Here is a 15,854-nt window from a genome sequence, read left to right on the forward strand (position 1 = left end):
CATGTGTCCCGGGGGAGGCAGCAGGGCTGGGTCCCAGACCCTAAGTCCCTGTGACCCGCAGTTCCAGGCTTCTGGCCCCACTCTAGCTGTTGAGGGCCTTTGTGTGAATGAATCAATGGATGGAAAATCTCTCTCTGTCTTCTCTCTGTCTTTCAAATAAAATGAAATTAAATATAAGTTTAAATGTTAAAAAGAAAGGAAGGGGCATGAATTTCAAAAAAGACTATGAGCAACTCAATTGGCATCTTAAGCACCACGTCAAATGCCTATCCTTGGCTAATTTTTTAAAAAGATGATTTAGTTTTACTTGAAAGGCAGAACAGAGGGAGACTGAGACAAGGATCTTCCATCCACTGGTTCACTCACCAAATGGTCACAACAACTGGAGCTGAGCCTGTCCATATCCTGTGTTAGTCTCCCAAGGACTTGAGCTATCCTCTGCTGCTTTCCTACCCCATTAAAAAGGAGCTGGATTTGAAGTGGAGCAGCCAGGACTCCAGTGTCCATATGGGATACCTCCACTGCAGGAAAGGCTTATCTTGCAACACCAGGATGCTGGCCCCTAATTCATCTATCTCTTTTTGTAAGATTTATTTATTTTTATTGGAAAGACATATTTACACAGAGCAGGACAGATGGAAAGATCTTCCATCCATTGGTTTACTCCCCAGATGACTGCAACGGCTAGAGCTGAGCCAATCCCAAGCCAGGAGCCAGGAGCTTCTTCCAGGTCTCCCACATGGGTGCAGGGTCCCAAGGTTTTGGGATGTCCTCGATTGCTTTCCTAGGCCACAGGCAGGCAGCTGGATGGGAAGCAGAGCGGCCAGGATATGAATCAGTGCCCAGATGAGATGCTGGCACTTGCAAGGAGAGGATTTAGCCATTGGACACTTCCCTAACATGCTAAAAACAGTCTTGGATAGAATAGCAGCCACTAATGGGAAAATACTGGAGACATGACTATTTAGGTGGTCGTTAGACTGACTAATCAGTGGAATACAGACACACAAAAATCAACTAATGATAAACATGAAGAGAGACTCTCAGGATTATCTTCTTCAGTGAGCTTAAGATTTCCATGCTTCCAATGAGAATACTGGTTAGGAATGTTATAGACAACAATCTCAGGAGGCAGAGGAAGAGAAAGCGAAGATGCCAGGGAGGAGGTCGGGTGGTTGAAAGAACAGTCAGAAATCCTCTGACGTTCTTTGGAAAGGGTGGAGTGAGATTTGACTCCTTGATAACCATGTGCTAGCCTCAGTGACTCATCGCAAGTGGATGGAGGAAGGCAGAGGTGATGGCCAGGACCCTGGGCTCCTGTTGGGCTCCTGCTGGGTGGCTGCTGCCTCACTCTGCCCACAGGAGGACTTGGGCTGCTTAGAGAGGCCCGTGTAATCAGGAGGAGTGAGTCATGCCATAGGTGCATACTCCTGCCCTGGACAGACCTTTTCCCAGGCTGATCCTCAGACAAGCACAGGAGCCGGAATGCACCTCCAGAGATGAGCGAATTCCCGTCACAGGAACTGGGCGATAAGAACTGCTGACTGTTCTCAGCCGCTGACTTCTGGACTTCTGTTACGCAGTCATGGCACTCATAGAAAAGGCCAAAGTAACGCGCTTTCAGAAGGGCAAAAAGGGCGTTTGACTCCAGCAGACTTGTACCAAGGGAAATCCAGATAGAAGGAACATGAATCCAGAGGGCTGCTAAGAGACAGATAAGGAGTGGAGAACAAACAGAGCGTATAAATTCAAAGTTTCACTTCCTTTAAACATCAAGATAAGTATAGAATATATCATGCTCATGGGTAGGAAGACACCATATTTACATTAATTTTTTTGTTTTAGAATTCTTACTTTTCACATGTACTTGTGTGTGTTTGTTTGTTTTAATTGGAAAGTCAGATTTGCAGAGAGAAGGAGAGACAGAGAAGGATCTTCCTTCCTCTGACTCACTCGCTAAGTGTTCGCAAAGGCCAGAGCTAAGCCAATCTGAAGCCAGGAGTCCAGAGCACGTAAGCGCAGGGCCCCAAGGCCTTGGGCCATTCTCTACTGCTTTCCCAGGCCACAAAGAACTGGAAGGGAGGTGGAGCTGCTGCGACATGACCCGGTGCCCATAGGGGATCCTGGCACATGCAAAGCAAGGATTTTAGCTGCTAGGCTATCACACCGTGCCCCACATTAATTCTTAATGTTAGTTCTTGAATTAGCTAGAGGTTCTTTTTTGAAGATCTATTTACTTATTCATCTGAAAGGCAGAGTTACAGGGAGAGACAGAGAGAAAAGAGAAGTGTTCTATTTAGTACTTCACAGTCCAAATGGCCATAACATGTAGCCTGGCAGAAGCCAGGAGCCTGGAACTGTTATTATCTGGATTTCTCTCCCACATGGGTGCAGGGACCCCAGCACTGGAGCCCTGTTGGGCTGCCTTCCCAGGTGCACGAGCAGGGAGCTGGATCAGAAATGGATCTGGAGCTCCAATCTGTGCTCATTAGCGATGCCGACGTCGCAGGGGCACTTTAACAACCCTTGTGCCACAACACCAGTCCTTAACTGTCAGCTCAATACAATCCCTGCACGTGTCTGACAAGAATTTAACAGCCTGGTGTTGGCATTTATATAAAAAACCAACAAACTAAAATGGCCTAAACCATTTTGTCAGGGTCACACACAGTTGCTGTCCTCACAAAGAGGGCTTTTTGCCTCCACACTTCCTCCTCCCTCAGGCTCCTACCTGGGAGACCCCTGGAATCGGTCAGCCAGAGCCAAGTCCCCAGAAGTGATGGCATCTGTTCCTGGCACGGCCGGGGCATCCTGATGTCACTAGGGATGGGGCGGTGCCCGAGGAGCCCTCAGGACAAGTGGACACTGGCGTGGCTCCCGCTGGCATCTGTCTGCCCGCGGTGGTTTCGGGGCGGACGCGGGGCTCAGTTCTGCCCCCGGCTCCAGGCGCCGGGTAGGCCCGTGAGCGGCCCGGGCAGACCCCACGCCGGCAGCCCCGCGCAGGCCGCCGCGCCAGGCGAGGGCGCCCCTCCAGGCTGGAGCTCCGGAGCAGTCGCGCGCCTCCGGGGCCGCTCTGGCCGGAGGGCGGTGGCGCGGTGCACGTCGGGAAGGCGGTGGAGGCCTCTTCGGCTTCCCGGGTGCCATGGTTGGGGGCGAGGCGGCCGCCGGTGCCGCCGCCGCGGTGGAAGAGCTGGTCTCGGGTGTGCGGCAGGCAGCCGACTTCGCAGAGCAGTTCCGCTCCTACTCGGAGAGCGAGAAGCAATGGAAAGCGCGCATGGAATTCATCCTGCGCCACCTGCCCGACTACCGCGACCCGCCCGATGGCGGCGGCCGCCTGGACCAGCTGCTGTCCCTGTCCATGGTGTGGGCCAACCACCTCTTCCTGGGCTGCAGGTGCGGACGTTCGGCTCGTCTGAGTCCCATCCCGGCCGTCCCTGGGCATTAGTTTCTGTAACTCCTTACTGCTTTGGCCCTCCGTGGCCCACCGACGGGTAGAGACCCCGGCTGAGGGAGGGCAGTCCCTCCCCAGTCTCATCCCCGCCCCACCCTTCACTTTGAGAAGTCCGCTGGCTCCTCGGGGCAGGAGCCTGCTGGGGAGTGCCTGACATGGTACCCCTGTAATGCCCGAAACACTGGGGAGGATAGCAGTATGTGCCTCGTCCAGATCACATGACCGCTCCAGGCCTGAGCCACTTGGTTTGGCTTCGAGAAAGTTGGGGTGTTTTAGAAAAGGAGATGGGGGCACAGAACTCGGCGTAACAGTCTCTTCTCTGCCTTTTGGGACTGTGTGGTTTATAGGATTCAAGATTATACCAACTTACCACCTTTTTTTTTTTCCTTAAAGAATCTTTTTGCCTCCTATATCATATCCAAGAACATATATATGGCTAAGTGGAGGTGCCCGCTGTTTTTGTAAATCTTGAAATACCTGCTCCTTTGGTTTTCTTGGTATTCATTGCTGCCAGAGCTCAACCATGTGCTGAGCTGTGTTGGTTTCCCCAGCAGTTTCCATCAGTGTCCTGAGGCCCACTGGGACGGGCGACTCTTCCAAGGTTTTCACATTGCTGCGTTTTATTCTGCAGTTACAATAAAGACCTTTTAGACAAGGTGATGGAAATGGCTGATGGAATTGAAGTGGAAGACCTGCCACAGTTCACTACTAGGAGTGAATTAATGAAAAAGGTAAATGGGATTGCCAAGTGGATCTGATGAAGTGGTAGAGTGCATGATCTGTAATTGAGTATATTTATTTGTTTTATTTGAAAGGCAGAACAACAGACAGGAAGAGGGGGTCTTCCATCTGCAGCTCCACAATAGCCAAGGCTGGTCCAGCCAGAACCAGGAGCCTGGGGCTTCATCTGGGTCTCCTCTGTGGGTGGCAGGGGCCCAAGCACTTGGGACACGTTCCGTGGCCCAGTAAGGAGCTGGATGGGAAGTGGAGCAGCCGAGACTTGAATTGACATTCTGACAGGGGCTGCCAGGTTCACAAGCGGTAGGGGTAACATGCTGCATCACAGTGTGGTGTTCGGAATGCTGCTGTGTACTGCCCTGAGAAGGAAGCCTTTCGTTTTGATTTTTCTGTAATTGGTGAAAACCTTTTTGTGACCAGGGAACAACTATGATAAAGTGCACACTGGTGGTAAAGTAACATGAACAACCTCTTCTCATTGTCTAAGAACATTGCTTTTGCTTGATTTTCAAAATACTGACCGGAGTGCTACAGTTTCCCAGTTGTTATATGAGACTCAATACTTTGTTGCCACAGTAAGTGAGGGTGAGTTGAGATTTGGTCTCTGGTGAGCAATGTGCTGATAGGAACATGGCTAGAGTGATGTCCAGATGCCACCACTGTCCCGTGCTCTGCAGGGCCCTTCCCCTCGGCTGAAGACCTTGTGCACCGTGGGCTGTGGTCTAGAGTCGTCTCTTGGCCTTGGAGCTGGACTGGTGGAGTGTGGCTGAATGAACAGGTGGGCTGCGGCTGCCATCCTGCCTGCTGGTCATCATCACTCCCCACTTGGCAGCATTGCCGACTCCTGCTTGTCCCATTGTCCCTGGGCAGCAGAATTAATTGCTCCCTCATCTCCCAGGATTCCTTGAGTACTTGACCCAAGTGTCTTTCAGGGCACACTCTAACCTGGTTGGTGCCTCAAGCGCCCTTAGTACTTCACACTCAGGATAGGTATAGTGCAGAGTAGCTGATCCTCCCAGGACCGACCAGACAGGAAGGATAGCTGAGCTCTGTCGTTCTGCCCTCTGAGACCTAGCTAAGGCACTCTTTCACCCTCTTTGCATCTTGGTTAAGAAAGCAGGGTAGATAGATGTCTCTGGAGGACTTCATGAAGTTAAATTCTCAGCTGCCCAGAAAGCACTTCATTTGCAAACAGGACATCCTAATGGATTTCAGGTGGTGTATATAAAAATTTATTTGAAAGGCAGAGAAGGCTAGAGAGAGGTTTACTCCTCAAATGCCCACTACTGTGTATGTTGGAGCTGGACCATACTTGAATCCAGCAGCCCGGAACTCCATCTGGAAAGCCCACCTTAGTAACAGGGGCCATCTGTTGCTGCCTTTAGCAGGAGCTGGATTGGAGCCAGAGGCATGAGGACTTGAACTGCTACTCTGATTAGGGATGTTGGTGCTCCAAGTGGTGTCTTAACCACATGTGCCACAACCCTGTTCTCTTTTCTAGTTTTTGATTTGAACTTGAAGCCAGAAATTTCAGGTTGTTGCTCAAGGCACTGTTTTGTTTTATAATCAATTAATGTATTATAATAAGTTAGCAGGTAGGTTCTGTTTTTATCCAGGCAGCCTTGTGAATTGGATATTTGTGAATTTGGGGATCCTTGAATTTTGGGGGCCCAGCCTGGGAAGGGCAGAGGCTGCTGACTACTGCAGTGGGGCACAGAGCAAGCAGAGAATGTGGCAACCCTTTCCTTGCCAGCAGCTGTGGTACACTGGTCCCTTTTTGTTCTTAAGAGGTTTTCTCCCTTCTCTCAGGTTTGTTTCTCTGTCTTGTGTTGTCTGAAAGGTAGAACTGTGTTTTTTCCAGTCATGTTAATCTAAGAGATCAGAATATGTCTTGACTTGTGGGTGCAAACTGCATGGAAGGGTCTGTCTAAACTGCCACCGGGCATGTGCATCCTGACACTCAAATAAGAGCTACATTTTCTTAGTAACTAGGGTTGATTTTAGAATTTTGAACTAGTTGGAGAGTGTGTGGAGCTCTGCCAGTCATGAGTCTTCTGGAGAAGCCCATCCTGGAAGCTGCTCATCTCTTCTGTGTGTCACAGCAAATGCGGGCAGTAAGGAGGCTGTCCCTGTTGTTGACAGGCGCCTTGAGGACCCACTGGAAGGAGCCACTGCACTTGGTGGCAATATTCTTCCTTGCCTTTAGTTTGTATGCACAGTAGAGGCTGGTGAACATTAGGCCCCCTGGCCAGGCCCGAGAGTCCCCACCTCCCCCCCCAAAAAAAAAAAATCCCTGATGTATGTACCTGAAAATGTCTGTTACTATTCCTGGAACTGATCTGCTAAAATTAGAGTTTAGTTGGATCTAAAGCTAATTTCCAAAGTGCAAATTAGTCGCCTGGTGTCTCTGATGCACACAGTTATGACTTAGAGACAGACATAAGCCCACTCAGGGAGAGTTTTCAAGTCCTTCATGGCCATTCTGCAACTTTGAGGCAAGAACAACTCTGCTGTCTGTCCAACTTTTTTTTTTTAATGAGAGTTGGTCTCCCACAGGTGGGGTTTGTCCAACAGGTGCAGTGTGAGATACTGTTTTCTTCAAACACAGATATTAAACAAGCAATCTCAGATCCCTGGATGTCTACCAGCACCCTTTGTGGGCACCCCGCTTACCCGTTAATGAATGATAATTAACAGCAAGCTCAGCAGCCTCTGGAAGGGTGTCGCTGCTGACTCTCCAGGGCAGTGTCTTCATCAAGGAGAGGGTGAGTGAGGAGTCGTCATCTGAATTACATGGTCCATTTTTCCCTGAAAACATTTTTATTCCAAGAAAAATGGCAATTTGAATAGTAGTTCCATTTGAGAGGCGAACGTTCCACTAACATGTGTGCCTGCAACTCAGAAGGCTGCGGGGAGCCAAGGAGCCCCGAGGCGACTTCTGGTGCTCCCCTAGATGGAGGGCTGAGTCGCACAGTGCCAGTACTGGTGCGGGTATCAGCCTGGGCACGAGTAACCAGAGGCTGTGGGTCCTGCAGAAAGTGCTCAGTGGAGCTGTGTTTGTATCTCTATCCACTGGAAAGAAAGCCAGAGAAGTTACATCCAGCTCTATGAAGCAGCACCTACCAGAGACAACCTACAGCCACCAGAACCAGTGGCAGCTGCCGTGTGACTTACGTGGGCTCTCTCGCGGGATACTGCACACCTCTCAAAGCGGAGAGACGCCCCACAGTTAGCTTTGGCTGTGGCCTTTTTTGTCTGTTTCATCTCTTAGACTGCTTAGCAGGAAATAGGTCATACCTTGAAATCTCCGATTACTAAAAAGACTGATTCACTTGTACTGCTAAATGTTAAGGAAATCCATTCAAATACAAGGTGATTTCTTCACACCCTACTTAAAATTTGTCCAAGGCCAAATTTAAATTGAGCAAAGGTGCTGGAGAGTTCCCAGAAAAAGCTGCTGCAGTTTACTACTATTTGAAGATAGGCTTTTACAGTTTGTAATAGTGTGAAATCCAGGAATACCTCACCTTCATGTCCCCTAAATAGCCTGACTGCATGTGAAATGCTGTGAACTGCTACCTGAATCTGTTTCTAATTTAGAACAAGGGGTGTGTATGTGTGTGTGTGTGTGTGTGTGTGTGAGAGAGAGAGAGAGAGAGAGAGAGAGAGAGAGAGAGAGATTTTTGCCTTCAGAGCAGTTTGCTGTAGTGTATACCAGGAAAAAGTGTATTTTCAGTATTTCTGTTATCACTTTAGATGATGAGAGCCTGGAGAATGAGGCTGGATGGTACGTTCAGTGCTGTGCTGAGCTTTCTTTTTTTTTTTTTTTAAAGATTTATTTCTTTTTATTACAAAGTCAGATATACAGAGAGGAGGAGAGACAGAGAAGAGAGGATGATCTTTCGTCCGATGATTCACTCCCCAAGTGAGTGCAACGGCAGGTACGCGCCGATCCGAAGCTGGGAACCAGGAACCTCTTCCGGGTCTCCCACACGGATGCAGGTCCCAAAGCTTTGGGCCGTCCTTGACTGCTTTCCCAGGCCACAAGCAAGGAGCTGGATGGGAAGTGGAGCTGCCGGGATTAGAACCGACACCCATATGGGATCCCGGGGCGTTCAAGGCGAGGATTTTAGCTGCTAGGCCACGGCGCCGGGCCCATGCTGAGCTTTCTTAACAATAGTCCAGTATTAGTTTCCTAGTCGTACATAACACTGCTGTGTGTTAACTGAAAGATGAAGAATTCCTTCATTGGACTACATGCTTGAGTAACCCTTGTTTTTCCTTTCTTCCGCCAGCATCACAGCTGAGACCAAAGATGAACAGACTTCCATCAGCTGCAGGCTTACAGGGGGACCAATGAACGGGACACTGACTACATAGCTCTTGAGACTTCCAGAATTGCCAACAGGAAGAGGCAGGTGGAGTGAGAAAGTCTGTCTCAATTGGCATTTTCAAAAGTCCTCCTCGTTCCAGTAGCCATCACTGTAAAAATATGCATGAATATTTACGTATTTATAAATCATGGGGTCTAAGATGAGCTCAACAACGTTGTACAAGCCATAAGCCGTCTTTCCTTTTCTTTTTTTTTAATAAGTGCCAAACTTCTTGTGCAAATGCTTTTTTTTATAAATATTGATGTAATAATGGCACGTGATAATTTTATAGTTTGGATTTTTTCTACAGTGTGTGTGTGTGTAAGCGTGGTTCTGTTTTATGGCTTTTTTTCCCCAGTGATGCAAACCAGATCCTTTTATTTCCTTCCACCAACCTGAAGTTTATCCTGTATCCATACCCTACTGGTACAGAGTAAGTCTTTTCATAGGAGACGGGAAGCAGGTCATGGGCCTGAGGTGCCCGCCGCCCGAGGGGAAGAGGCAGTCTACAGAGCAGCATCTGGCCTTAGCTGTAGATTCTGTGGGGCTGCTAGCTGCTGCCTAAAGCCCACTCCCCCACCCTGGAGGGTACCTGAGGCTGAAGTTCTGACTTGAGGAACCACCTTACATATATACTTTTTAACAAATACTTATAGTGTGATCCTGCTTAGCTGTAAAATTGGAGACTATTCCCCCTGGAGTACTGTGTTTATTTCGTTCCTGTCTTCTTGTGTCTTAGCCGTAAATCCCTGCCATAGGCCCGGATCCTGGGAGGACCGTCACTGGGGGCAGCAGTGTGAACGTGCATTACAGTCACAGGTGTCTCCATGCTTAGCTGTGGACCTGGCCTTAGCTTCCTCTGAAGGAGAGCCACAGAGGCTGGGGCTCTGCGTGAAGGCCACACAGCACATCGGGGCAGCTACTAGTGCTGGTCTCCCTCCTGGCCACCAGAGTGGACTGAGGGATGAAGTCAGAATCTCTGATCTGTAAGCTTCTCCGCTCTAATGAGCCTGATATGGCAAATAGAAGTCACCAAAGCTACAGAATAAGCCACAGTAAGGCTGTAGACAGCCAGTGTTAGAAGACAAGGGCAGCACTTGGTGAACTTAGTGTTGTCTTTTCCTCTAATGTAGCCTTGCCATTTCTATTCTGATTATTTGGACAGAATTGTAAGACTTACAGATCAAATTAAGAAATGGGGGGAGTATGATTACTCATTTAAAAATGAGTTTTACATAGGTTTCTCATGAATTTCATTTTATATGTATAAAGCCCCAAAATAAAGTAATAAAATTTAAATTATTGTATGACATCCTCAAGCTCCTATTAATTCTTGAGATTTCTTTGGTCAAAAATTTTTTTCTAATGGTTTTTTCCTTATTTTTTTCTTCATTGTTTCTTTTTTAAAGGTTTATTTTATTGCAAAGTCAGATATACAGAGAGGAAGGGAGAGAGAGGAAGATCTTCTGTCCGTTGATTCACTCCCCAAACAGCCGCAACAGCCTGACTGAGCCAGTCCTAAGCCAGGAGCCTGGAATTTCTTCTGGGTCTTCCATGTGGGTGCAGAGTCCCAAGGCTTTGGGCCATAAGGAGGGAACTGGAATGGGAAGCGGGGCAGCTGGGATTAGAACTGGTGCCCATATGAGATCCTGGGATGTACAAGATGATGACTTCAGCCACTAGGCCACTGCTTCGGGCCCTCCTCATTGTTTCTTAAGCCTAAAGTGTTTTACTTCTTTTACAACCTCAGTGACTATCTCACTTAAGGAATTAATAAGTATTACGATTTTATCCTCTGTATATTTTTAGAATAGAAAGTAACAAAGAAATCTAAGTGTTTGCATTGTAGCACTCCTTGTGGGCAGGTGAAAGTGGGCACTGTCATCCTTGAGACAAGAGCCCATGCTGCATACAAACTGTGAGGTCCTGGCGTTTATAGTGTCCTGCCTAAGAGGATCAGGTGAGGTCAGAGGATGGGCCATGGTCAAGTTGTCCTTCTGTTAACGATTTATTTAATTTGAAACACAGTTTTTAGAGAGAAAGAGAGCTTCCCTTTGCTGGTTTACTCCCCTAATGGCCCCAACAGTTGGAGTTGGGCCACTCTGAACCCAGGAGCCTGGAACTTTTTCCAGGTCTCCCAGGTGGGAACAGGGGCCCAGCACTTAGGCCATCCTTTCAGGTCATCAGCAGTGAGCTGGATTGCAAGTGGAGCCATGGGAACTGAGCTGGTGCCACAGGCAGAGGCTTAACTTGATACACCGTGGCCTGGCCCTGAAGTATAACTTCTAATTTAGTATATGTGCTACTGAAATGAGCACCCAATTAAAGCTTCTTTATTTATTCATTTTTATTGGAAAGGCAGATTTTATATACAGCGAGGGGAAACAAAGATCTTACATCTTCAAGTGGCCACACTGGTTGAAGCTGAGCCAGTGACTTTGTTCCGGTTTCCCAGGTGGATGCAGGGACCCAAGCACTTGGGTCATCCTCCGCTGCTTTTCCAGGCCTCAACAGAAGCTGAATGGGAAGAGGAGCAGCTGAAACACAAACTGATGCCCTTTTGAGATGTTGGCACTTGCAACAGGAGGATTAGCCAGCTGAGCCATCGTGCTAGCCCCCCAGGTATAACTTCTGACTAAAGGGGCAGGCATTGGGCGCAGTCAAGTAAGCCACTTGGGATGCGACATTCCATATTACAGCAGCAGTTCAAATCCTGGCTACTGTGCTTCCCATCCTCCTCCCTGCCAATGTGCCTTGAGTTCCTGCCACCCACATAAGAGATCTGGATGGAGTCACTGGCTTAGCTTGGCCCAGCTCTGCTGTTGTAGCCATATGAGGAGTGAACCAGCAGAGAGAGCTCTGTCTCCATCTCTATGAGTTTGAAGAAAATCTAAAAAAAAAAAAAAAAAAAAAAAAAAAAAATCAAAACACCTGGGGGCATTGTTGTGACATACTGTATTAAATCTCTGCTGTGATACCTCTCATATCAAAGTGCTACTTAGAGTGTCAGCTGCTGGGCCTCCCACCCAGCATCCTGCTAAAGTGCCTGAGAAGGCAGTAGAAGATGGCCCAATGCTTGGGCCCTTGTTACCCATATGGAGAGCAGACCTAGCTGTGTGCCCATCTAGGGAGGGAAGCAGCAGATGGAAGATCTGTGCCTCCTTCCTGTTTTGTGTTTCAAATAAATCAGTCTGTTTAAGAAGGACAGTGACTAGGAAAGGTCCTTGTGAGAAGCAGGCAGTAACACGAAGTGCAGCTCAGGTGCTCAGTTAACAGTGATGCTTTTCCCCATTCTCCATCCTACATCCAGAAAACCGCTTCCTGGTGCGGTGGCCTAGTGTCTAAAGCCCTCACCTTGCATGTGCCAGGATCCCATATGGGCACTGGTTCTAATCCTGGTGGCCCTGCTTCCAATTCAGCCTCCTGCATGTGGCCTCGGAAAGCAATCCTTGGGACCCTGCACCCGCATGAGAGACCCGGAAAAGGCTCCTGGCTTCAGATAGGCTCAGCTCTGTCTGTTGTGGCCACTTGGAGTAAGCCAGTAGATGGAAGATCTTCCTCTCCGTGTCTCCAAAAAAAATAAATAAATCCTCAAAAAAAAAAAAAAAAAAAAGTTAAGTGGAGCAGCCAGAACTCAGATGCTCACATGGTATGCCTGTGTCACAGGTGGCAGCTTAACGCCCTGTGCTACAATGCTGTGCTCTGTTCTCTACTTTTAGTGTGTCCCCAGGAGTTGGAACATGGAGCCTGGAGGGCCTTGTTGTCCCACAGACCACTTGCTAGGGCCTCTGCACTCCCAGCCTGAGGCTGTCAGGAAAACAGATCCTGATTGTGGGCATTTATAATGTTGCTCTTACTATTGGAGCTCTGACTTGATTTTGAGGGGGAGCCATGATTATTATGGCCTGTTGGGAAGGTGCCCTATGCACAGACCTGGCCCAAGAGCCAATGTGTAAACTCTAGGAAAAGCCAACCAAAGCTAGGAAGGGGAACTGATTCCCATGGTAGAGCTCATCATACTCACCACCTTGCCCACTGTTGGCCCTGATGCTCTCCTTCCTGATCTGCTGCTGGCTTACACAGGGTCCCTAGTACCCACCCCGGGACTGTCCTGTCTCTAAAGACAACCTTCCAGCTGACACTGCAAGAAGCTATCACTCGGCACATCACAGTGCACAGCCTCCGTGCCGGCAAGGTTAGTAATGCAGTTTCTCCGGGAGGTGGGATTTCCAAGACTGGAGTCTAGATTCCTCCCTGTCCCCTGCTCAGTTTTTTCCCTACTGGAGGAGGAATTACCCTGCTGAAAATGAAGTAGTAATTACTCACGTGCTTCATTAAGTTACTATTAAATCCTTGTTTTCTTTGTTCTAGCACTGACAAACTTTCCAACTCGGTTTTATATTGGTTTTTGGCAGGGGCCAAAGGGCTACAGCATTTTCTTGGTGGGAGTGCTGTTACTCCAGTTCAGCTGGTAGGTGGTATTCTTTGCCAAAGGTCTTTAGTTTGTAGAGGAGGTCCACCATATCCTCTGGGCTTCTAACAAGCAGCATCACCCGCCCTTTGCTATGTAGAGGTCTGCCCAATAGGTGCTGGACAGACTTCAGGACAGTGGATAATCGGTCCTCATTCCCACAAAGGGGGTGGTTTAGGCTGATGGAGTCTGCTTTGATCCCCTTTACACAGAGACACTCAAAGGATTTGACTTGCAGGTAAGATCTGAGATCAGCTGTCTCCAGACTCTCCCTTCCTGCAGCCAGGACCGTCACCACCCACGGACTTGTCATCCATGGGAAGCCTGTGTGCTTCCTCCCAGCAGGATACATTGTGTGTCAGGGCCTTTGCAAATGTATCCACCCAGAAGTCAGGATCATAAACGTCCTATGGTTACACTTCCACATACACTCATGAAATGGCAGTTTCTGGATATCATTCCGACAGGCATGTACTTCCCCAAGTCTTAACTTTGATCATGTCAAAGTCCTTCTAGAGTTTATCTCAGCTACTGAAGAACTAAGGTTGGGCTGTGGGACAGGCACATTGAGCTCATTCTTTTAGCCCAACTAAAAAACCAAACCAAAAAATCCTAGTGGAAACATTTCAAGGCTTTCCAAAAGTGGTTTCAAAAGCTGTAGTGAAGATAGGTAGAACTTGCCCTTGGCCTGTGGGTTGTTTTTTTTTTTTTAAAGAATTGTAAGGCAGATTTTCTTCCACCCACTGTTTTTAAGAGCTGGGCCAGTCCAAGGCTTCTTGCAGGTTTTCTGCTGCTTTCCCAGGTGTATGAAACATGCAACTGGATTGGGAATGGAACAGTGGAAACTTGAACCAGTGCTATGGGCTTATCTTTTAATCTATTTTTCCTGCCTACAAACTCCCAAATACAGGCTCTGCTAGAAGTGTGCATTACCAAATACAATAGAAAGGACTAATAATACCATAAAGACCCAGAAATTTGATCCCTATCTCCCAAAACTTGGGAGAACTGAGATAAAATGTGTTGCATACCCAAAGCAAGCTTTGAGTTCCAGGTTTGATACCTAGTTTAGTGGGCACGAAGATGGTCTTCCACATCAGTTCCAGTTACTTGTATTCATGGGATCTTCTCTTAGGGTTAGAGATATCCTAGACTCAAGGTATTTCCAGGAAAGGAAGAAAGAGTCTACTATTGTTATAATCCTCTGTATCAGAATATTCCTATGCAGACTTCTGTGTACATTTTTTGAGAGGTAGAAAGTGATGAACAGGAAAACCTTTCACTAGGTAGTTGAGAGCTATGTGTAAGGACCAGATTGGACGAAGCCCAGCAAGATCACTTAGCAGCTCCTGGCCTTGGGCCAGTCACTCCACCTGTTACATACCAGTGCCTACCTTCCCAGGCTTCTCAGAGTTTGAATGAAATCAGCTAAGTGCTTACAACAGTACCAAACTTCCATGTTAAAGGTATCATGACAGAGGAACTGTGTCACAAGTGCATTTAAACTATAACATCAACAACATACCTTCTTACAGAAATAATTGTTCCCTGTGATGTCTAAAATTTACCTAAAGTTCAGTAAGCAATTATGTATGACATAACCTTATGAACTGAAGGCTTGTTTCTGATATTCAGTCCAAGAAACAGGAATCTGTTTAGAGGCTGAAGGGAAAAAAAAATAACGAGTGGTTTCTCAGAGACAGAACCTTACCAGGCATCCCCCTTCTTCCTCCACGTGAGCCTGGAACGCATTCTGTGTGTATGAAGTATTGAATGTAGGAGTTAAAGCTCACTGACCTCCCTGCAAAGAAAGCTGCACCTTCATTGTAATTCCCTCAATACCTGATATGCTAGCTTTATTATTTATTTATTTATTTATTTATTTATTTATTTTATTGGAAAGGCGGATATACATAGAGGAGGAGAGACAGGAAGATCTTCCATCTGATGATTCACTCCCCAAGTGAGCTCAATGGCCGGTGCTGCACTGATCCGAAGCCAGGAACCTGGAACCTCCTCCAGGTCTCCCACACAGGTGCAGGAACCCAAGGCTTTGGGCCGTGCTGGACTGCTTTTCCCAGGCCACAAGCGGGGAGCTGCCGGGATTAGAACCGGCGCCCATATGGGATCCTGGTGCGTTCAGAGCGAGGACTTTAGCCGCTAGGCCACGGCGCCGGGCCCTGATATGCTAGCTTTAGAAGTGGAGAGGGGCCAGTGTCATGGATCAACTGGCAATCCTCTGCGAAAACTGACATCCTACATGGGTGCTGATTTGTGTCCCAGCTGTTCCACTTCCTATCCAGCTCCCTGCTTGTGGCTTGGGAAAGCAGTAGAGGATGATCCAAATCCTTGGGACCTGGCATCCATGTGGGAGACTCAGAAGCTCCTGGCTTCAGATTCGCTAGGCTCTAGCTGTTTTGGACATTTGGGAAGTGAACTAGCAGACAGAAGATCTGTCTTTCCTCCTCTGTCAATCTGCCTTCCCAGTAACTAGTAAAAAATAGTTACCTATTAAAAAAAAAATGCAGTGTGTGGGGGGAACCAGTTGGTGGTAGGAAAAAATAAAAAGGTGGCAGTGGTGCTGAAGCACACTCCAAACAGCATGTAAGGGAATGGGCGGGGGAACCCTTAGAGCTGCTCAGTGTTAATCCAGGAGTCACTGGAGTAGATGCCCACAATTCACTTTCCTTCAGATCAGAATCTAATCCCCAGCTCAGCAAGGAACATGTAAAGGCTACCACCCCATTATTAAAATTCTGCTTAATGCATAGAAGCTTTAGGTAACACCAGACCCACTTTTCTACCACAGGAAATTGTTAGC

The 15,854-nt window shown here is 47.9% G+C and overlaps 1 protein-coding gene across 1 annotated transcript; it reads left to right on the forward strand.

Annotated features, from left to right (window-relative positions):
* Window positions 1-3,076: 3,076 nt before the first annotated feature.
* CDKN2AIPNL (CDKN2A interacting protein N-terminal like) lies at window positions 3,077-9,874 on the forward strand. The gene is made up of 3 exons (XM_004586625.3): window positions 3,077-3,393; window positions 4,083-4,182; window positions 8,485-9,874. Exons 1-3 carry the CDS (start codon window positions 3,143-3,145, stop codon window positions 8,494-8,496), a joined length of 363 nt encoding a protein of 120 aa, XP_004586682.3. The 5' UTR covers window positions 3,077-3,142; the 3' UTR covers window positions 8,497-9,874.
* Window positions 9,875-15,854: the final 5,980 nt, after the last annotated feature.

Source organism: Ochotona princeps, chromosome 19 (genome assembly GCF_030435755.1).
Source record: "Ochotona princeps isolate mOchPri1 chromosome 19, mOchPri1.hap1, whole genome shotgun sequence".
Lineage (NCBI taxonomy): Eukaryota > Metazoa > Chordata > Mammalia > Lagomorpha > Ochotonidae > Ochotona > Ochotona princeps.

What these genes read in the sequence shown, in the direction of transcription:
- CDKN2AIPNL (XM_004586625.3), top strand. Translation starts at nt 3,143, where the DNA reads ATGGTTGGGGGCGAGGCGGCCGCCGGTGCCGCCGCCGCGGTGGAAGAG. An exon ending in CACCTCTTCCTGGGCTGCAG is followed by an intron (nt 3,394 to 4,082) that starts GTGCGGACGTTC and finishes TTTATTCTGCAG; the next exon opens with TTACAATAAAGACCTTTTAG.